Source organism: Girardinichthys multiradiatus, chromosome 23 (genome assembly GCF_021462225.1).
Source record: "Girardinichthys multiradiatus isolate DD_20200921_A chromosome 23, DD_fGirMul_XY1, whole genome shotgun sequence".
NCBI classification, from domain to species: Eukaryota; Metazoa; Chordata; class Actinopteri; order Cyprinodontiformes; family Goodeidae; genus Girardinichthys; species Girardinichthys multiradiatus.
In genome coordinates, this window is record NC_061815.1 from 13728505 (window position 1) to 13750308 (window position 21804).

At 41.1% G+C, this 21804-nt stretch overlaps 1 protein-coding gene across 2 annotated transcripts; it reads left to right on the forward strand.

Annotated features, from left to right (window-relative positions):
- Positions 1 to 79: 79 nt before the first annotated feature.
- Positions 80 to 21457, forward strand: ints6l (integrator complex subunit 6 like). 2 transcript variants are annotated; one of them, XM_047353732.1, is made up of 18 exons: positions 89 to 1034; positions 1153 to 1230; positions 5122 to 5271; positions 9717 to 9806; positions 9957 to 10140; positions 10224 to 10352; positions 11850 to 12013; positions 12223 to 12375; positions 12569 to 12701; positions 13649 to 13743; positions 13840 to 13950; positions 15458 to 15673; positions 15787 to 15913; positions 16078 to 16220; positions 17233 to 17464; positions 17552 to 17941; positions 18015 to 18108; positions 18830 to 21457. In XM_047353732.1, the coding sequence occupies exons 1-18, from the start codon at positions 924 to 926 to the stop codon at positions 18930 to 18932; spliced, it is 2703 nt and encodes a 900-aa protein (XP_047209688.1). In that variant the 5' UTR covers positions 89 to 923; the 3' UTR covers positions 18933 to 21457. The 2 variants fall into 2 exon arrangements, with proteins under 2 accessions (XP_047209689.1, XP_047209688.1); XM_047353733.1 differs by lacking the exons at positions 13840 to 13950; positions 15458 to 15673; positions 15787 to 15913; ... (3 more) ...; positions 18015 to 18108; positions 18830 to 21457 and having other exon boundaries at positions 80 to 1034; positions 13585 to 13719.
- The last annotated feature ends 347 nt before the right edge of the window (positions 21458 to 21804 follow it).

Consider the following 21804-nt stretch of genomic DNA (forward strand, 5'->3'; position numbering starts at 1 on the left):
AATGTAACAAACCGTTTTCAACTCTAATGTAAACAATTATGTGAATTCAGAATATTCCATGTAATGCAAAGTTTATAAGTGCCCTATTGATTAAAGCTAAACCAGTTGCTGATTTTATTTCTCCTTCAGGAAAATACATGAGCGTGCTTCCTGCCTCTATTTGACAACTGATAAACAGTTCGCTTCTTTGAATGATATATTAACTGTTTTGCTGAATATGACCTCCAGACATCTTTTCATCGTTCCGCAATTGTTTATCACAGCGTAACGTTTTCGATAACTCTTTTAATCAACATATAGACATGAAGATGACTTTAACATCTCGTCCATGTTGCGAAATATACTTTCACTTGCTCTGTTGTGTGGTGTTTGCGGTCCTTCTGAAGCTCCTTGAACGCAGCACAAGAACAGCATAGTGAGAGAGCAGCTGCGTTATTGTGCGAGGAGGCGGGATAAAATGGGAACTCATTATGATCTCTAAACAGATACACCCAACAGTATTTTTTATGTAGCTTTTTCAGCTCAGGAAGACAGGTTACTGGAGCTATCAGATATTTTACCAACTGTTTGTTTGTTCCGCTTATTGCAACCTACCATTGATCATAGAGGGCGAACTGTTACTGCCTCTTAATATAATTATGTTTACAGGGGGCGTGGTCAACAGACTGGGACTCGGCCAATGGGCTTGCAGTGTGGGGGTGGGGCGTTCCATTCGGTTAGGAGCAGAAGTTGAACAGCGCGAGCTGTGAAACAGCCTCAGAGAGGCAGGCACAGAGAGGGCAGATGCAACGGCCCTCTGCCGGAGGGGGGCTTACTATAACAAATATATATGCACACATGAGTGAACTGTTTGGCTGCACGATAGCTCATATGTGGATAACAGTTATCTTAGAAAAGCATACCACCGCGGCTTTACATTTAAAATGCCTATTTTAGTTTTTCTGTTAGACACGTCCGCCTCTATGAATCAGCGCACTTATTTGGGTACGACATATCTGGATGTTGCTAAAGGCGCGGTTGAGATCTTTATGAAGGTAAAGATGGATTCTACCCGGATTTTTTCAGCAAGCATACACCTTTGGTGAGCTCAGGGTTCCTTGGCAAAAGTCGGTAAAAATTAATATATGCTGTTTTGGTTTTCTTTTTTGACAGCTGCGTGCCCGAGACCCGGCTAGTAGAGGCGACAGGTACATGCTAGTTACATTCGATGAGCCGCCATACGGAGTGAAGGTAATTAGCAAATGAAACCATTTTTACATTTCCAAGTCGAACGTATTTTTCTGTCAGTAAGACTTTATTTTCCTTCAAGTTCGCCGGTGGCGAAAAAACGGCAAATCATTGCTCCAAATAGCCGCAGACCGGGAGCCGCACTGCATCCGACCATCCAGCGGACATTTTGCTTTTGTGTCGAGAAAACTCTCGGGCGTTGAGATGGAGGCGGGGACATTTATTATCCCTCATGACGTCACTCGTTTTTTTACAGACCTGCACGTAGATTGGTCGAGGACTATGCCAATCATTTTTTACCCCGCCGTTTGTATCAGCGTTTCACTCCCATTGGCCGCTCCTGGATGAAAGTTGATAAGCTCCGTTCATCATGAGATTCTCTTTATGTTTGTAGGACTTCGCTGAAAGAGAATTATCATCATTCACATGATAATTATTTGCCATACTGATGATATGAGCGGCTCCCTGCATAGAAACTCCCGGTAATTTTCCTACATAGGGAAGACGGGACATGCAACCTCTCAATCCCTGCAGCAGTTTTCTCGCTTCATGTCATAGAAAAATGTACTCATCCCGATTGACTTGGCACATATTTAAGTTTTTCCTAATCCTAAAAATACAATCTCAAATACCAACACAAGCCCCCAAATTACACAATCTCCTTCAGTGACTGTTCCATATTGTGGAATTCACCAGGCTGGTGTAACTTGTGTGTACAAGCCACAGCACCTTGCAAAATTGTTCACATCCCTTCAGCTTTTACATATTTTATCACATCACAATGACAAAGGTCAGTGTATTTCAATGGGGTTTTATGTGATAGACCAACACAAAGTAGTCAATCATTGTGAAGTGGAATGTAAAGCATGCACGTTTTTAACTTTCATTTCCGAACAATAATCTGAAAAGTCTGGGGTGGATTTGTATTCAGCCCACCTGAGTAAAATACCTTGTCAAATAACCTTCCGCTGCAGTTACAGCTGCAGTGGTTTTTGGGGTATTTGTTTACCAGATTTGTACACCTAGAGGCTCAAAGTTTTGCCTCTTCGGTGTTTGCAAAATAAGTTCGAACTGAATCACAATGATGGGAGATCTTTGAAAATCAGTTGTCATATTTTGTAACGGATTCTTAATTTGATTTTGGTCTTGTTTTTCTTTTTATATCTACAAGTTTTGCACATTTAGAGAGTAAAATATTAGCCCATTCTCCTCTGCAAGAAAGCTCAAACTCATTCGCTTCGTAGAGAATCTCAACTGGATTTATGTCTAGATTTTGACTGGGCCAATCGCATGAATATGCTTTGATCTGAACAGTTTCGTTGTTCTATCTGTATATTTAACGTCGTTTCCTTGCCGGAAGGTGAAACTCCTCCAAAGTCTCAAGTCTTTTGCAGCCTCTAACAGGTTCGTTTACAGGATTGCACTTTGGTTAACTTTGATCCATCCTTTCATCATCTCTGATCAGATCCCCTGTTCAGCTGAACAAAAACATCCACACAGCATGATGCTGCCAACACCGTGTTTCTTCATTGTGATTATATGTTGAAGGTGATTAGCAGTGTCATCTGAGACCACATATTTCCTGTGTCTCATTAATAGCTTATGTCAAACTCAAAACAGAACTGCATTTCATTTTTAGTTTTCTAAAATATAAACAATATTAAACTAAATATATGCTAAATATATGCTAATTAAATTTCAAGTATTAGGATTCATGTGTTATCTGTGTTAATACTAATTAAATGCTATGTGTGGGAAAAAACTAACACTGCACATAAGCCTGAGCACACCATCCCCACAGTGGAACATGGTGGTGGCAGCATCGTGCTGTGGTTTTTTTTTCTTCAGCAGGGACCGGGAAGCTGCTCAGAGTCGATGGGATTATGAATGGAGCTAATTCGGGACAATCCTGAAAGAAACCCTGTTAGAGGCTGTAAAAGACTTGAGACTGGTGCAGAGGTTCACCTTTCAACCAGGACAGTGACTCCAGTCATACCGTCAGAGCTACAGTGGCTTGGTTTAAATTCGGGCTGGTTGATATGGACAAAAAATATTGTTTTCTTTATTGAATGGTTTTAATAAATATCACAAGGCTTTTTTTCAATTAAAAGTCTAGTTTCCAAGATAGTATCTGTTTTAAAGCAAACTTAAAGAAAAAGATAAAATAAGTAACAATTAAGTAAACATTAATAACAACTAATAAGATTTATTTAAAAAACTGTCATAAATAAAAACAGAATTTCCTTAAGAATAACAGGACTGGAGTACTGTTTAAAAGTGCAAATATGTTTGAGTACAAGCAGAAAATAATGCAGTTCACACTCCTGTTTGCAATCCCTTCTCCATCTAGTAAATATGCTTTAATAATCACGTATCGCCTGTTAGGCTACATGTATCGTCTGTTAAATGGCCCAGTCAAAGTCCTGGCGTTAAAGAAATGGAGAATCTGTGACAAGACCTGAAAGGTGATGTTCACAGATTCGAACTATTCTGCAGAAAAACGGGCACAAGATTATGATTACCCCAAAAGAACCTCAGCTGTAATTGGTGCAAAAATTGGTTCCACAAAGTGTTGACTAATATAAGCTAAACTTGAACATTTCAGATATTTCTATTTAAAGATATTTGAAAGCCAAATGTTATTTTCTTTCCACTTCAAATATTCACTGCTTTATTTTATCCTATCTTATTAAATCTAATAAAAACATACTCAGAGTTTGTGATTGGCACCGAGCATGGTGTGATGAAATTTATTAGAATATGCATGCAACAATAAATTGTTTCACTTTTCACTCTATTTAATTATAAATATATTGTGCATGAGGATGAGGGAACCTGTCTGTAACTAAAGAAACAGAATGAAACAACACATACTGCATCTGTTTCTCTGCAACTCTTTGTTTTCCTATGTCCACCACAACAGAATAACTGTTTTTAGCTCATATCCCGACACCTTGCTGTGTGAATCTCGGTGCTTACGAGAGTGAAACGGTTGCAGAACAATTTGTAAATGTGGCTGACAGCAAAGACTTGTGTATCACACCTCAGTCAAAGTTACCAGGATGTGATTCTCTTGCCTCTCATAAACCGATCCATGGTGCTGCTGTCTGACAGGTCTTTCCCTCATTGTGCAGTCTGTCTTCAACTGCCCTTTTATGTCTTCTTTTCTTCTCCCCCTTTGGCTGTTTCTGCCCGATCCGTGCGCTGAGCTTTACGATGAAATAATGAGGTTGTACTGATTGGGGCTAGTGTGATTGCACATTCACAGATGCAATAAATTGTGGATGTGGGGGGTGCCAGAGACGGGCTTTTGCAGGAAGAAAACAGAAATATTCTGTAGTCTGAATTATTGAGTGCAAGTAGTCTTACATTTCTTCTGATCTATATAAGGGTCTGTGTCTGGCAGGTCGTCCTTAGATTAAGCATAAAGCTGCAGCACTAAAGCAGTTGACCCCGTAGATGAAAGTGGAAAAGCAGTTGCACACTTGCATGCCCTCCTGTGGGAGAAAAAGTCTCCTACAGAGAACATACAGCAGTGGGAAGTGTATTTCTGGATTACTGTTATGTATGACCTAACAGCCATCTCTGAATTTCAACATTCACCAGCTTCAGTTACCTGTGCCTACAGTGACGTTATGTCACTCAGAACTGAAGGACTGCAAAGACGCGTAACTCCTTCCCTCAGGAGGGATCTGAATCATTAAATCGGTTTGATTTGCCTGAGAACAAAACTCTGTTTTTCTTTGTAATAACAAGGCATGCATATGTATATGTGGGTGTGCATCTATTTTAGGTCGGTAGCTCTTCACCCTGCTCTCAGACTTCATGCATTCTCAGCCCGTTTGCAGTTTCCAGAAAGTCGCTCATCCCAAATCCTGGTTGTTTTTATTTCAGGCTGGCTGGAAGGAGAACCACACTACCTTTATGTGCGAGCTGAAGAACCTGCAAGCGTCTGGACTTACCACGTTAGGGCATGCACTCCGCACAGCCTTTGACCTTCTTAACCTCAACCGACTTGTCTCTGGAATTGACAACTATGGACAGGTATCTGGCTTTTCAATAAAGCACATTTATCTAAGTGATTTTTGCAAACTCTTAAAGTTTTATTTGATGTTTAAGTAATTAAAGAATTACTTGACTTGTTTTATTATTATGTTATCAACAAAAATGATACAGTTGCTGTTCATTTCACCTCCCCTCACCATGTTGTACTTTTGCAGTTTTGTTTATTTTAACGTCTAGTTCAGGTACAAGCTGGAGCCGTCTTCTTTGGGGATGTTTCATACCTGCTATGACAACTGACGATCTACAGTTAACTTCTATTATCTACTCATCTACTTGTCTTCTAAAAGGAAATATAATTTTATGACTCCTATAAATATATACCAGCAGGAAGTTTCTTAGTTATTTTGGTTTGATTAGGGGTCAAAATCCATCATATTTAAGGAGAGCCATCTGGCCCAAAGCAGGATCACAACCAAATTTTTTTTTTTTTTTTACAGTGTCCTGTCCTTCACTCTGTGCCAAGAAGAAGCCAAGCAAATTTACTCTCACAAGTGGAGCATTTTAATGCTCCGCTTGATATTTATAAAAGTAACTTTATTAGTAACTGCTTTGGGATTATTTCAATTGCAATGGACACGGAGACAGAAACAAAAAGGTAAGAAAAGAAGCAAGAAAGAGAAATAGGTCGGGCAAAAAGGATAAAGTTGATGGAAGGAGAAAAGAATAGAGGAGAGAAAGATTGGTGAAGAGAATACAAGATACTAGAAGACTTCTTCCACACCTGCAGAAATGCAGAAATAACAGCAATGTTACCAAAAAGTACACGGTTCTAATGAATGCAAGATGTATTTGGTGGTAACTGCAGCTCAGTGTAGAACATCTTTGTATCTGTTAACACCTGAATCCAGCACCTGTGGGTGTAAGTGTATCTCCATAAAAATATGCAATAGCGAGTGTGTATGTGAGGAGCCACAGACCTGCCCCTCTGGACCCAAGACAGACATGGGGAGAGCACAGGAACCCCGGGAGGGCCACCGCCAGGCCTACCGCAACTCCCCCCAGAGAAGAGCAGAAGAGAGCCCCAGGGGAACCGCCCAGGAGCCACAGTGCAGATGCACCAGGGAGCTGCAGTGACGAGCCCACAGGCCCCGCAGCCGTCTACCCTAGCAGCTCCCCCGAGTCCCTGGGGCACATCCCCCCCCAAGCAGTGGCCCGACAGAGCCAAGTGGCCCATGCCCTGGCAAGAAGCCACCGGGAGTGAGCCAGCACACACCAAAGCACCTAGCCTCCGACACAGAGAACCACCAATACACCAGCGGGCAGAGACATGAGCCACCAGTGGCAGGGAGGCAGGAAGGAAATAGGCCCCACATTTTAAGGGGGCCTAAGCTGATCCAGTAGGGGGAGCAGTCTAAGACCCAACCTGACACAAAAAGAGGCACACACATTTACAATCGCACATTTCCACCCTCATGCGTACACATAAAAAACACCCACACACCCAACGTAAACAAACAAAACAATGGACGTCGTACACTCACTCACATTCACCATACATACTCTAAACTCCCAGGTCCAGGTGCCAATACCTCAGAGAGGCAACCAGCCCCTGAACCCAGGAGGTGGTCCCCTTCATTCTGGGGTGGAGAGAGGCAGACCGCCCCAGCACCAGCCCAGACTAGTGCCGTCACCGTCCAAACCCGAACAACCCATGCACCGACCACAGCCCATAATGACCCCCATCCCCATCCGGGGAGAGGGGGCCATGAACAAAAAAGGGGTCTATCTAGCCAATCAGAGCCGTCCCAGGAGGAAACAGTCCCAACCCCCCAATGAATTCTGATCTCAGCCCCCCACCCCGAATGAACTCCAGCATGAGTTTCCCCAAAGGGCCACCCACAACCAGGATGCAGATATCGAACACATGCCTCCAAACCCAAATGCCATGAATCCCCTCCTCATAGGGGCACACCCTCGAAAAACTGATGAAGACACGTCCACACAGTGCAAGCTCCTCACACAGCCCCGAAGCAAAATCATTGTTAATACAGTGCAATACAGATTTCAGAAAAAAATACACAATTACATTGAATTATATGTATATTTTGCTGTGGTATCTTCTTATGTAATGAAAATACTTTGAAGATACTTTATTTGATACAAATTCTTATTTATAATTGGACAAAGATAACATTAAGAAATATCAAAATCAGTTTTCAAACGACGACTTCATTTATTTAGGATTAAATCCAAACTAATGTGGCTCTATGTGAAAAAGTACAGTTTTTGCACCTGAACCAACTAACTGTTTGTGCCCCCAATCAGTCTCACAACACAGGGTTTCTGGCCGACCCTCCTCTGCAGAAGCATTTTAATTCAGCCACACTGGAAAGTTTTTGAGCATGCCAGTTTAAGGCCAAGCCACAGCATAGCTGTCAGATTTAAGTCCAGAGTTAACTACACCATCCCTCAAGCTTTAATTTGTTGTTGTTTTTGAGCCGTTCAGATTGGGACTTGCTGTGTGCTTTGGATCATTGACTTGAGTTTAAGGGACAAATTGATGGCTGGAGATTCTCCACCCGGATTTTCTGGAAGAGAGCTGAATTCATGGTTCCATCAGTCATGCCATGTTGTAAAGGCTCTAAAGCAGCAAAGCAGCCCCAGACCATCACACTACCACTGTCGTGTTTGACTGTTGGGGCATTGTTTTTTCCAGAAATGTTGTGTTAGTTTTACACTGGATGTAAAGGGACACACTCCTTTCAAATCGTTCCACTTTGTGTCTCGTCAGTTCACAGAATATTTTCCCTAAAGTCTTGCAGATCATCAAGATGTTTTCGGCAAATGTGAGACATCCTCTGTGGTCAGCAGTGGTTTTCACCTTGGAACTCTACCATGGATGCCATTTTGGCCCAGTCTTTTTCTTATTGTTAAATGAGGAACACCGACCTTAACTAAGGCAAATAGTGTGTTGGAGGTTGATCTTTTGTGACCTTCTGGATGAGTTGTTGATGAACTCTTAGAGTAATTTAGGTAGGCCTGGGAAGCTTCACCACTGTTCCATGTTTTCTCTGTTTTGTGGACAATGGCCCTCACTGTGGTTTGCTGACCCCTAAAACCATAGAAATGGCTCAGTAACACCTTGCAGGCTGATAGAAGTCACTAATTTTGTGTCTCATTGATTTTTGAATTTCTTTAGCTTGAGGGGTGATGTGTTGCATTCTGAGATCTTTTAGCCTACTTCGTGATGTCAGACATGTACTTTTTAAGTGATTTCTTGATTCTACAGGTCAAACCATAAGCAGGCTTGGATGGCTAGTTCAACTGAACTAAAAAAAATAGTTAATCAGACTAAATTCAGGATGTAACACATGGTTATATTTTCACTTAGGTTCACTTATGTTGGCTTGGATAGCTTGTTAGCCCTAATAAAATAAATCCTCAAACTGCTTGTTGTATTTAGTATTTGTAAAGATTTTTGTGTGAGACAAGAAAATGAAAACGGAAGAAATATGTAAGTGGGCACATTATTTTTGGCAGTTTTTTACATCACTGTAACTACAAACCTTTCTCACTCTATTTAACTAACAAAGTATGCTCTTTGTATACTACAAAGAATAATAAACTGATAAGGATTTGGATATAAAATGGTTAGTTTACGAGTATGAAGTGGCAGTAGGTTGGGACAAAATGGCAACGCTTCAGATACAAACTGGGAAATAAACCGAAAGCCAGAGTCAGGAAGTTTAAAAGTAATTGAAGTTAGATTTAATGTTTGGAGTAAGTTACTGTAGTTTGAGAAAAAAAGAGGGCCTCTAATAGGTGCATGAGGTTTACCTGAAGATGACAGAACATTTTGATCCATTCAACACAAGTTTGTAACATTTTTCTTATTTTTTTTATTCACTTCTCTGCCTAAAAATAACGAGGATAAAAATCGACTTTTGGTTGTCGCTTAATCCACTCAACCTTGCCTCAGATAACAAAGTGATTTTCTCCTCTATCTTCTCTCTGAAGCCCATCTCGAAGGCAGAAATGAATTGCTACAGCGAGACGACTTCTGTATATCAGGAGCATGCTTCTTTACTTAGGCATTCCCCATGTGTTTGAATTAGATGAGCCTGACCTCTGCTGCGCTGCCCTTACCTAGCAGAACGAGGACATTCTCACACATGACTTTCTCACACAAAGCAAAGATTAGCCGCAGCTGCACAGAGCTGCCGTTGCTATCCTGTGAGTTATCAGGGTTGTGATGGTTGTTAAAGCCTGATTACTGTATTTTCTGTTTAAACATTTTGTAAAGATTATGTTGTTAGTTTAAGCCAGGAAGGCTATTGAGATGTACGGTTTTAGGGGATTGGAATCTCTTTGGCACAGATCCCAGATGCAGGTTTTGGCATGTAAAGACAGAAAAGCAGAGTAGTGAACCTCAATGGACTTACTGTTCTTCGGCCTAATCGCTGAATGCGACTGTTTCCCTCCAGGGCCGTAACCCATTCTTCCTGGAGCCATCTGTGATCATTACCATCACTGATGGGAATAAGCTTACAAACAGCTCCGGGGTGCCAGATGAGGTGAGAGCACAAACAAATACAATAACACTATCATCTTCTGTTTCATAGTAATACCAGCTGTACAACAGTGCTCTTGTCTTTGAAAGCCTCTTATCTCTCTGTGTTCAAATAACGCCAATTATTTACACCCGATGACCCGCTGCTGTGTAGCTGCACCTGCCCCTGAACTCTCCCCTGGCTGGCAGCGAGCTCACCAAAGAGCCTTTTCGCTGGGACCAGCGGCTGTTTGCACTGGTACTGAGGCTGCCAGGAGCAGCTGCACCAGACAACGAGCAGCTCGGCAGCGTCCCCACAGATGAGTCGGCAATCACGCAGATGTGCGAAGTCACTGGAGGTTTGGTATTTTCTTGTCCTTTTTTGGTTCATTCACTGTGTTTCTGAAAGACAAAAACTCACTCTGAAGTTTGGTCCTCTCAGGACGATCGTACTGTGTGCGAACGCAACGGATGTTAAACCAATGTCTGGAGTCTCTAGTCCAAAAGGTTCAAAGTGGTGTCGTCATCAACTTTGAGAAGACCGGGCCAGACCCGCCTCTTGGAGCAGAAGGTGAATTTTTGACCGATGCACACAACAAAAGGTGCAGGGCAACAATGAAAAGGTTAAATTTGAGCCCAGTCAGGCAAATAAGGTCAAATAACCTGTGCACACTTCCTCTTTACATTTCTTACAGTTAACTAAGCAAACCTAATGTGGACAGAAAAAAGTGGTTGAGATGATGAAAGCAGGAAAGAATCTGTTATGACGTTCCACAGAGCTTCTTAAACCAAACCATTAATTCCACTTTCTGGTTTGATAACATGGCAGTTCTTAAGTAACAGTTCCTTGCAGACGTTTTGACATTTTGTTTCTTTGCAACCATAAACTGCAATGAATTTCATGTGATAGTGGTGCGTAACTGTGAACAGGAAAGACAATGATTCAGGTTTTCAAATTTCAAACAGGTGTGGTGTGTATTTGTATTCAACCCCCTTTACTCTGTTGCCTTAAAAAATTGAGTAAAACCAACTGCCTTCAGAGGTCGCCTGATTAGGGAATAGAGTCCACTTGTGTGTAATTTAATCTTGGCATATATCCAGCTGTTCAGCGTAGGCCCCAAAGGCTTGTTAGAGAACATTATTGAACAGACCGCATCACGAAGACCAAGGAACACTGCAGACAGTTCAGGGAGAAAGTTGTGGAGACATTCAAAGGGTTGAGAAGTTTAAAGCTTTGGATTTTTTTAAACAGTAATCCAGACGGGTTGAACAGGTCACAGAGCTCTGTTTAATCCGTCATCTAAAAATGTCAATTATGTCACAACTTCAGACTTAACCAAGACGTGGCCGCCCACCTTAGTTGTCAGGCCCACGGAGGAGAGTTGAACTTTGTGACCTACATGCAAGATGGGATGGAGGTTGTTCTGGGTTCATAGAAAACCAACACTGTGCATCACCCTGAACACATCATCCCAACGGTGGTGGCAGCATTAAACCTGCTTTGGGTGCTAAATAGAAATCATGGCAGATTTACAGATTACTGTTTGTGAACCTTTTTAAAAATCACGTGTCACTTTTCAGTATAGAAGTATACACTTTGTGTTGGTATGTCATATCAAACACTGTATTGTATGGATTGTTACTTTTACTCTTTTCTCCACTGTTGGTTCCATTAGAGCATCTGTAAACATTAGTAAAATATGATTAAATGCAGTCACTGTGTGCAGTTTAGTGATGAAATGTACACTTCTTTATGTAACTGGTGTCCTAAAGAAGCCTTTTTCAAAAAGGGTTTTATTCTTAGAACCTTATTTGTGGGACTATGATTGCTGTGACGGGCAGATGCAGACGTACTGTTACCTAAAAATGTCTGAAAAGAAGTGATAGTTTTTTGTCATCACTTTTAGTGTTATCACAATGATAACATGAAATATTATGATAAACATTTAAGTCCATATCGCACACCCCTAGGTGTGAATACTTAAGCAAGGCGCTGTGTCTGAACTAGAGCAGCAATATCTGCTTATTTATGGAATTTATCTGTTTTGTCATGTCTTAAATATTGCAGATAACTCTGTGGAGCCCAGTCGTCCCGTTTCATCTTTTAACCCACAGCTCTGGCATAGCTGCCACAAACTGATCTATGTTCGGCCAAACCCAAAGACGGGTGTCCCGGTCGGCCATTGGCCCATACCAGAGTCTTTCTGGCCGGACCAGAACTCTCCAACCCTGGTAAGCAGTTTGGTGTTAGGCTGCTGCTGCTACTATTTCCCTCTTTCATTTGTTACAATTTCCTAGTTTTTCTTGATATATTTGACACACCCTCAAAGGGGTTCAACACTTTGAACTCAAGCAGCAGTAAATCTCGCTTCACTTTGCCATACCTTAAAGGCAGGAAGTTTGTTGGATTTGTGCAAACAGAACTTCTGTGTTCCTCCCAGCCACCTCGCTCTGCTCACCCCGTGGTGCGGTTCTCATGTGTGGACTGTGAGCCCATGGTGATTGACAAACTTCCCTTTGACAAGTATGAGCTGGAGCCATCCCCACTCACCCAGTACATTCTGGAAAGGAAGTCCCCACACATGTGCTGGCAGGTAGGTTGAATGTGATCACCTCTTCCTCTGGTTGCTGTTCTGGTAATAATTAGTCAACTTGGTTCTAGCATCGTCTCATGTTTTGGTGAATTAGTAACTCATAGAAAAACTGTAGTAAAGTTGATAATTTTTTATTAACCTCACAGCGAACCTCACAGTAAGCCAAAGTGATGTTTAACTTCCTTGTTCTCAGGTTTTTGTTAGCAGCAGCGGGAAACAAAACGACCTTGGAAAGCCGTTTGGCTACCTGAAAGCCAGCACCACTCTGACCTGTGTGAATCTGTTCGTCATGCCTTACAACTATCCCGTCATTCTTCCGCTACTCGGTAAGACCCGCAGCACTAAACACCTGCTCAGCGTGGCCTCAGAACGTCTGGGTCAGTAGATCAGAGCTGATGCTAAATTCAAAACGGCTTCTGGGTCACATCATGGGTTCATCTACAGTTTTTTATTCCTAAGTAATATTTAGCTGGTAAAAGTCTAGGAAAGTCTGCAATTTGCAATAATAATTTTTCAGGACTGGATAAGTATGGAAACAATAAAACTGACTGTTTTCTGGACTTGTTTTTCGTCTTCCTTTTTCTAAAGGACAGAAATATAAGAATAATTAAAGAAACAGTGGGATTTACATTTATTAATATTTAAATGGCATGCTTTATGTGTAATTTGCCACTTCACAAATTGATTTGAACATTTTACCAACCAGTATTTAAGCTTCTGATTTATTAACTGAATGGTCTCTTAAACTGAGGTTAAACTGCACCTGTGGTTCTTTAAAACATCAAAACCGCTTTTTTCTTGTCGACAAATGGAACAAAAGTACAATCCTTTAAATAATCTGCTTTTAGTCCAGGACACCCTAGTCAAGTCCTAACAGAGATTTAAAAGTTTTATACAGAGCAGATTTATTTTAGACCAAATTTTACGGAAGCTGTGAAGTAGTCCTAAAGCACAGGAGCCAGTTTAATTGTTTGTTTCATATTTGGTGGAACCGAAAGACAATAGCATCCGATTTATATTCAAGCAGTACTGGCTAATGTCCAGGATGGTGTACAATCCCCAGAAAAAATCTAGCAATTTGAGTCTGGAAAAGTTTGACATTTTGACATAAAAAACGTGAAGGAACCCCGGAAAACATCTGGCAAATAGTGTCTTTTAATGAGGACTTCATAAGACTAAAGTAGGGAAATGTTTGTGCTTAATGAACAGCGAGGAGCACAGCTGAATGACTCTGGATGCCAGCAGTTCTCCAACAACCTTCTTCTCCTTTCAGATGATTTATTTAAAGTTCACAAACTCAAGCCAAACCTGAAGTGGCGACAGGCCTTTGAGATGTACCTAAAGACGATGCCTCCATACTACCTGCTGGTAAAATATACTTAAAATCTTCAGCAGTGGTTGGTTTTATTGATTGATTTATTTCACAATTATCTAACCAAACTTTGTTCTGCTTTCTCCTGACAGCCCTTAAAAAAGGCAATGAGGATGATGGGTACACCGAACCTTATTGCAGACACCATGGACTGTGGCCTGAGCTATAGTGTCATTTCATACCTGAAGAAGCTCAGCCAGCAGGTAAGCACCATGGACATATGATGCTGTTACATCGTCCAAAACAGCAGGTGACCTATTGTAGTTAGGGAGGGTGTAATCCTAACAAGCTGTGTGAATCAGTCCCTTGAAGGGAGATCTTAATATTTGGAGATCAGATTCAGATACTGTTGAGGTTTCTGGAAGTATAAATGCTGTTTTTTCTGAACAGATTTTATCAGGTAAAACTTTACACAAAGATCATATCAGTGCTGCAGTTAAGAAAATATTCAGTTCCTTATTTAACTTTTCCCTTCAGAAAAAGGAATGAGTTCAGACAGGATTCCCTTCTTTCACTTACTTCCTCTTTTTTCATCTAAAACTATAGTTTTCTGATATTCGTATACAGCAGCTTCCACATTTATTAGCAATTCATATTAAAGGTGTGTAAAAGGCCTCAAAATATTCATGTTTTATTGAAAAAGCCCCAAGGAAAAATCCATCTTTAATTTTTATTGTAGATTATATTTTAAAGCTGCTCAAGGTGTCTCCAGGAAGCCGGAGTCTGACACAGAGCCCTGTTACTTTTCGCCACTCTACACAATGAGAAATACAAAAGAACTTGACATTCATTTAAAGCCAGTTAAAAGTACATGAACTTATAAGCTGATATGTTAGACAAAGCAAATACTAACAACACAGGACCGTTAAAACCCGATTAAACACGGTCAATAAATGAACATTTTTACTATTATTAATGATCCTATGATTAGAGTCAGATGGGGTAAAGATGGAGAGAAGGATGAGGGAAAGGAGACGGCTCATGGATTGGCAAAACAGGACCGACATCAGACGTTGGTGGCAGCAGCAGCCGCACAGATTGTCCAGAACATTTCAGGCGCTGCTTGATGTTTGACGAACGTTGTCTTTAGTCGATGTGTCTGCCACAATGAATGACCTCAGACCACCACTGAGCTCAGGACCATAGATGTTCCATAGATAGTCGCACCGTGTGAACCCACCCCAAGGCAGATGTTTGTTTTCCATCACAGATCAGGAAGCTGCTGCATGCCTAAATTTGCTCATATCTACAGTGTTGTTCAGGTTTGGTTTGCATGGAGAAAGCTGCTGCGCGCATTATTCAAAACAACATTCCTACCTGTCAAAGCCTAAACATAGGCTTTGAGTTAAAATGAGTCGTACCTCCAGAAAAGAAACCACAAGATTCCTTAGCAGGAACGGTATCCCATCTACAAAACATGGAAGTGAGAGTGTCGTGATTTGGTCCTTGTATTTAAGTAGAGATAAAATGATCAAGTGTGGAAACATCGATGTTTCTTACATTTACATCAGCCTCCTCCAGGCTTTGACTGTTCCAGAGTAAATAACAGCCAGGAAGCACTGAGGCAAATGATACTCATAGATGCAGTTTTTATATTTTTTATCCACTGATATCCTGACTCTCAGCGAGAGACAGAGGGACGCCTGTACTCATTCCCACTCATTACTGCTGCATTTTTTTGTTTCCTTTTTCATTTTTGTTTCCCTAAAGGCAAAAATTGAATCGGACCGTCTAATAGTGTCTGTGGGCAAAAAAGCACCTCAAGAAACGGGCATAAAGGTGAAGAACCACTCCAGCTCTCTATCCCTGGCCCACCGGCGGGACTTCAAGCAGCTGCTGCAGGGAATCACCGGGGAAGGCCCTCTCCGCCTGGTCGACATCAACTTCAAAGAGTTTGCAGGCTTCCAGATTGCTCTTCTCAATAAGGTAGGTTTGGGACCGTAAAACCATCTCAGCTGTGAACAGTACACATTCTGTTCTTTGGTAAAAAAAGTTGCAAGTAGAGTGTTAACTGAGTCTTAACTAAAATGTGCTCACAGGACGTAAAACCTCAAGCTTACCGGAACGCCTATGACATCCCAAGGCGAAACCTCCTGGATCAGCTTACTAGAATGCGCACCAATTTGCTGCGGACCTCGTTTAAACTGATCCGAGGTCAAGATGAAGGTATGTCATGTCTGCAAGAGTTTGTAGCACACAAAAATCCGATTCGATGCCTGAGATGCATCCTTGGAAAATACTTATCTAAGATACACACACATTACCAATAAAACTAATTTGAATGTGAATTTATTGATATGAATAAAGATTCCTGTTGTTGTGGTTGTTAGACTTTCTGCACAGTATTCCTGTGGCTCAGATGGGAAACTATCAGGAGTACCTGAAAATGATGCCGTCTCCATTGAGAGAGATCGATCCTGATCAACCTAAACGGCTCCACACGTTTGGGAATCCTTTCAAGCAGGATAAAAAGGTACAAATTTACCAACCCAGCCAAATAATCTGGGCTGTTAACCCATGTAGCATACACATATACCCCTTGAACTTTCTCAAGTCACAACCACAGACCTAAATATATAATGTTGGACGTTTATGTGACACATGAGCACAAAGTGGTGCATAATTGGGAAGTAGAAGGAAAATGATACATGGTTTTCAAATGTTTTAATGAGAAAAATCTGAACAGTGTGGCGTGTTATTGTAATGAGCCAGAACACATTTGCTACAATTACAGGTGCAAGTCTCTCTAGGTATGTCTCTGCCAGCGTTGCACGTCTAGAGACTGAAAACCTTTTGTTTTTGCAAAATATCTTTAAATCAGTCAGAGTGGATGAAAAGCATCTTTGCACATCAGGTTTCAAGTGTTGACTCAGATTATCAGTTGGATTTAGGTCTGGACTTTGACTTGGCCACGCTAACATGTATATGCTTTGAACCAAAGCTGTTCCACTGTAGCCTAGCTGTATGTTCAGAGTCGTTGTCCTGCTGGAAGGTGATCTTCCACCCCATCCTCAAGTCTGTTGCAGCCCCTAACAGGTTGATTTATTTCCAGGATTGTGCTGTAGTTACCTCCATCCATCATCTTGTCAGTCTGACCAGCTCATTGTCCCTGCCAAATAAAAGCATCTCCACAGCATGATGCTGCCACCACCATGTTTCACTGTGGTTTTCCTGCAAACGCCTAAAGCCGGCACAGAACAGCTTTTTTATACTGAGATTGAATCACACACAGGTGGACTTTATTAACTTGTTTGCCCTAGATTTTATTTTGGGGGCATCAGAGTAAAGGGGGCAAAATGTAAATCCATGCCACACTTTTCTGGTTTTATTTTGAAACATTTTTGAAAACCACGTTTCCTACTGTGCTACTACTTCACAATCCTTTTATATGAATACTTTTCCAGGTATCATATCTACCCAGCTATATATGGATATGTTGTTTTTTGTTTTCTGCAATGTTGTGTTTTCTCAACTGTGTTTCCCAGGGCATGATGATTGATGAGGCAGACGAGTTTGTAGCAGGCCCTCAGAACAGGAAAAGGGGACATTCTGGTGATTCCAACTTGAGTGGCACCATGAAGCGAAGACGGAGTATGTTCCCGTTGCTGCGGCGGCCCCAGACTCCACCAGGGAACACCAACCATATCGTAATGGGAAAGAGTTTGGCAGGGGTTCAAGGCCAGCAGAATCTCCTCAAACACTCACCACAGCATAAAGGTAGGATTAAGAAGCACGTAAAGCCTGATTCTTATGTGTTGTTCAGAGGGAAACATCTTTTGTGTTTAAGATTGGTTTTTTCCATAGTTTTTCCAGGAACAGATGGAAGCAGCATAGTGGTCACTGAGAGCAACGGTGATGGTATCCTTGGGCTGGACTCTGGTGAGATCTGGCCCACTGAGGTGGATACAGAGGTGATGAAACCATCTCCGTTGGTCTTGGACGATAAGGCTGGAATAGTGGCATCATTTCAGGATGAGGAAACAAGTATTGTGGAAGACGAACTGGTGGAAGATAATCTAGAAGAGCAGCTGATGGAGGAGGGACACAACTGCAACCGTTTGAGTCCACAGAGCGAGCTGGACAGCAATGAAGATGACCTCGCTGTGCTCAGCACCATTTACATAACCCCGCTGGATGGCTGCCAAGCAGAGTTACGGAGCAGAGTCATCAAGGAGGTCCGCAAACCTGGACAAAGTGAGTAGAAACCAGTGTACTGGTCTCACCATCAGACTCAATTCTTCTTTTAATCTGTGTGTGTTTTTCTCAGACTATAAACCCATACTCGGCCTACTGCAGCAGGTGAAAGGACCAGTAACTGTTCGAAAGTACTTCATCCAACATGCAATCAAAGAAGCTGTGAGGTAAGAAATAGGGAGTGATTCTTGATCTTTTTAAAGCTCTAAAGACCTGAGACTGGGGTCAAGGTTCACCCTTCAGCAGGAATCACCACACTAAAGCAAAACAAGTACAAAGCAGATTCATATGTTAGAATGGTCTAGGCAAAGTCTAGACCTAAATAAGATAGACAGCAGGTTGCAAAATGTAGAAATTGTTCTCCATCCAGTCTTACTGAGCTTGAGCAAGGATGAGCAAAAAGTGTAGTCTCTTTTTGAAACATACAGCAAAAAAGCTTGCAGCTGTTATCGGAGAGAGATGTGTTGAGTTCAGGGGATGAATTCAAATGCACACCAGACTTTTTTCTTTGGATAATCATGGATACTTTTCCTTTTATTTCAAAGTTATGCATTAATTTGTGTTCTTGGTGTATGAATATTTTTGGAAGGCATTGTAAGAAAAGGATCCTGCATTAAAACACTCACTGGCAGCTGCTTTCTACAAGACTTCACTGAAAACATAAACACTGTGTATGAATGTGAACCAAGGGAGGGCTTGGTTTCATGTTACGTCATAGAGTCATTATGTTTCTACTATATGTTGACCCCAGGGGGAAATTCACTGACTGATATTATTCAGACAAAACAGGATGTCTTTTTTATTTGCTACTTTCTGCTGAACTTTCAAACACCTCTGTTTCCTGTTTGACTTCCTGCCTCCTCCTAATAAAGTTTGCTGATTTGACAGGTTCAAAAAGCGAGTGTTGATCCAGCAGCTGGAGACCGCCCTTGCTGAACTGGAGGAGGACAAAGCCCCTTGGTCGCAGCTTCCTAATGACCATGGCAGGTAGTAACCGGAGAGGCTTCTATCTTCTGAAGCACGTTTTCATCACTCCTGGGTTTCATCACCAAAAGACTTCTGGCGTGACCAGCATCAAAAAACGGCAAGCCGAGGATTCGGAGACCCAAAGAAGAAAGGCAATGATGGCCTTGTGTTGTTGTTTAACTTGGTGGGAGTCCTTCAGAGCCGAGCTGCTTGGGATGACAGAGGCCTTACACGTCTAGATTTATCAGTGAGGACATGTTCAGGAGACAAAAAGTGGGCAGATCCTTAAATGTGTGTTCGAGTACAGAACCTAGTGCCCCCCCCCCAGCCTGTTACTCTTTGCAAACAGACCTTTTTTCAGCTGGTCTGAAAAGCATTTTCGTTTCTAAACATACATTTTGTGATGGGTAAAGAAAAAGGGTTATGCATTCATGCAAAGTTGTGGCAGACAGGTGGAAACAGATTAAACCAGATTACGTCTGCAACAACAGATTTAAATTTTATTTATTTATTTATTACTTGTTTTTTTTTTTATCTTCGCTGATCCTGTTACTTAATATCTGACCATTTTTAGTTGATACTGACATGTGTTGGCATGAGGGGTTGTGCAATATGAATAAAGTCTATGAGCTAAAAAATAATATGTTACAAAATGAATACATGTTGGTAAAACGAGTCTGGGAAATCAACAGAAACATGTAATAACCAGCCCAATTAAAGCCTGATACACTTTGGAAGCAACAGCAAAACAGATCATAGTTCACTGGCATAATTTGGCAACAAAATTAGCATTATTATTATTTAAAGAGGCACTTATCAGTATGCATCCTGAAGTTGTGACTCTTTGCCTTCTTTTCTTATGTAAACGTTTATTCTGCAATGGTCTGCTAACATCTTTGATACCTAAAGGTAAACTGAGGAAAATGGTGAATATACATAAATATACATCCCCAGATCCATAGAAGCTCTACTGATTTTAAGGAAAGGAACTGAGAAAAGAATCGTAAGGTTCTCTCAAAATGTTTAGGCATTTGGTGTTCTTCACATTTATTGAAAGTAGCCTATGTTCTGCATTGCTGGGGTACGGATCTGTGTGATATTTATCAGCTCATATTGACATATTGCTCAACCTCAGTCAGTGTCAAAAAGATTCTATATTTGTTTTTATATATATTTGCATGTTTTTTTTAAGCATCCAAATTGGATCATGTTTCTTACTACTTGGACATATTGTCAAGTTTTAAACAAGTTGTGTAAATTTAAAACTGTTTTATTTTTTAAACACACCAGCATCTATTTGCATCAGTATTCTGGGATAAAGCAGTAAGACGGTTCTTCAAGCTACCACCTGCTCCACGTTTGTGTGTAAAAAGCCATAAAGTAAATTCCTCTTTTACTCCTGTAGCATTATCTCACCCAGAGAAAATGTAGAAGAATGAAACAAAACCTGTTGAAAGACCCAAAGGTGACACATTTATATTTCAATGCTAAGAGTCCACCAGATTTTAACGTAAAATATTCTGCAAATGTTGCAGATTTCGGGGTTCTGTGCAGTCTAACAAACCTCCCATGGTTCTTGGAAGAGAAACAGGCCCACAGCATTACTGTACTGAAGAGTGGGCGTGAGCCCAATCTTACCAGTTACACTCCTGGTAAAGCTAAGAAAACTTAATGTTTGTGATGGTAGGAGAGAAAAGTTTGGTTTTTGGCATTGCCCCCAAATAACATGCAGATGGCATCTGATAGTTGTTACATAGACTGGGTGATCCCAGGATGCCACTTTTCTTTGCTACAGCTTTGGAGATTTTTCTTACTTCCCTTAACATCCAGTTCATGCAGGCAGCGGCCAGATAAATATGGCTCCTTGTCCAACATATTGAACAGTGGCTAAAACAAACTGTGTTTCGTCTTATTGATACCCCAAGCAAAAACAAACCCATGGATTACTGATTAGAAGTTGCTAGAAAGTGGATTTTTTTTCCCAATATAAGTTTAGATTTTTCCCAAATCTCCGTTGTGAGATTAGACTGCGGCTGTAAGAGGTGTTATTTTTAAGGCTTTTTACACGTCTTCTAGAAATGTGGACGGTGTTGGATCTAACACAAGACAGACGATCGCTAGTTCTGCAAATAAAGGTCACCCTCTGGTTATCTGCTAGTAAAAACCTTTGGTTAAATCTGTGAATGCATACGGTTGTGGTTAACTTTCGTGATCTAGCACCACAAACAAGCATCAGAAGCACTCCGATGATCCGATCATAACCGTTTTTCCTCTGGTGTCCAGGCTCAGCTGATGTTCTCTGTTAAACAGCCGGTTATCTTCCCCCACAGCTTCTCTGCACAAAGTCAGCCCTCTTCCTCCCTTTGCTCTTCTGGTTGTTTTTACAACAAATGTACACTTTTTAATGTTCATAGGCAATATAGATTATTTTTGTGAATTTATGTCAGAGTCGAAGAAATATTTTGAAAGCCATTTTTTGTAAACTGTTAAATACATATGAGGCGCAAAGTTTAAAGATAATCCTTTTTTAATAAAAACTAAAATAAACCATCTAGAGTGGAATTTGCTGGTTTGTGTCCGTTTTCATTTTACAGCGAGATTATAATACTCTAAAACAGATCTTACACAATCCTTCAGAGAAGTTTAAACAGGCCACCACCAACCAGTGCTTGTTTATACCTTGGCATTTCTCATCTTTCCAAGCTTAATTTGTATTAATGCATCATTGCCTTAAGTTTTATTTCATATTCACTTGCCTAAATCAACCTGAAAACATACTTGATTTTGTTTTGCTCTAACCTCAAAACGTGAATTCAAACAGATCTAGTCTTTAATTCAACACACCTGCCCGATTAAATAAACTGGAGGCTTAATTTACTGCCACCTAGTGTCCAACA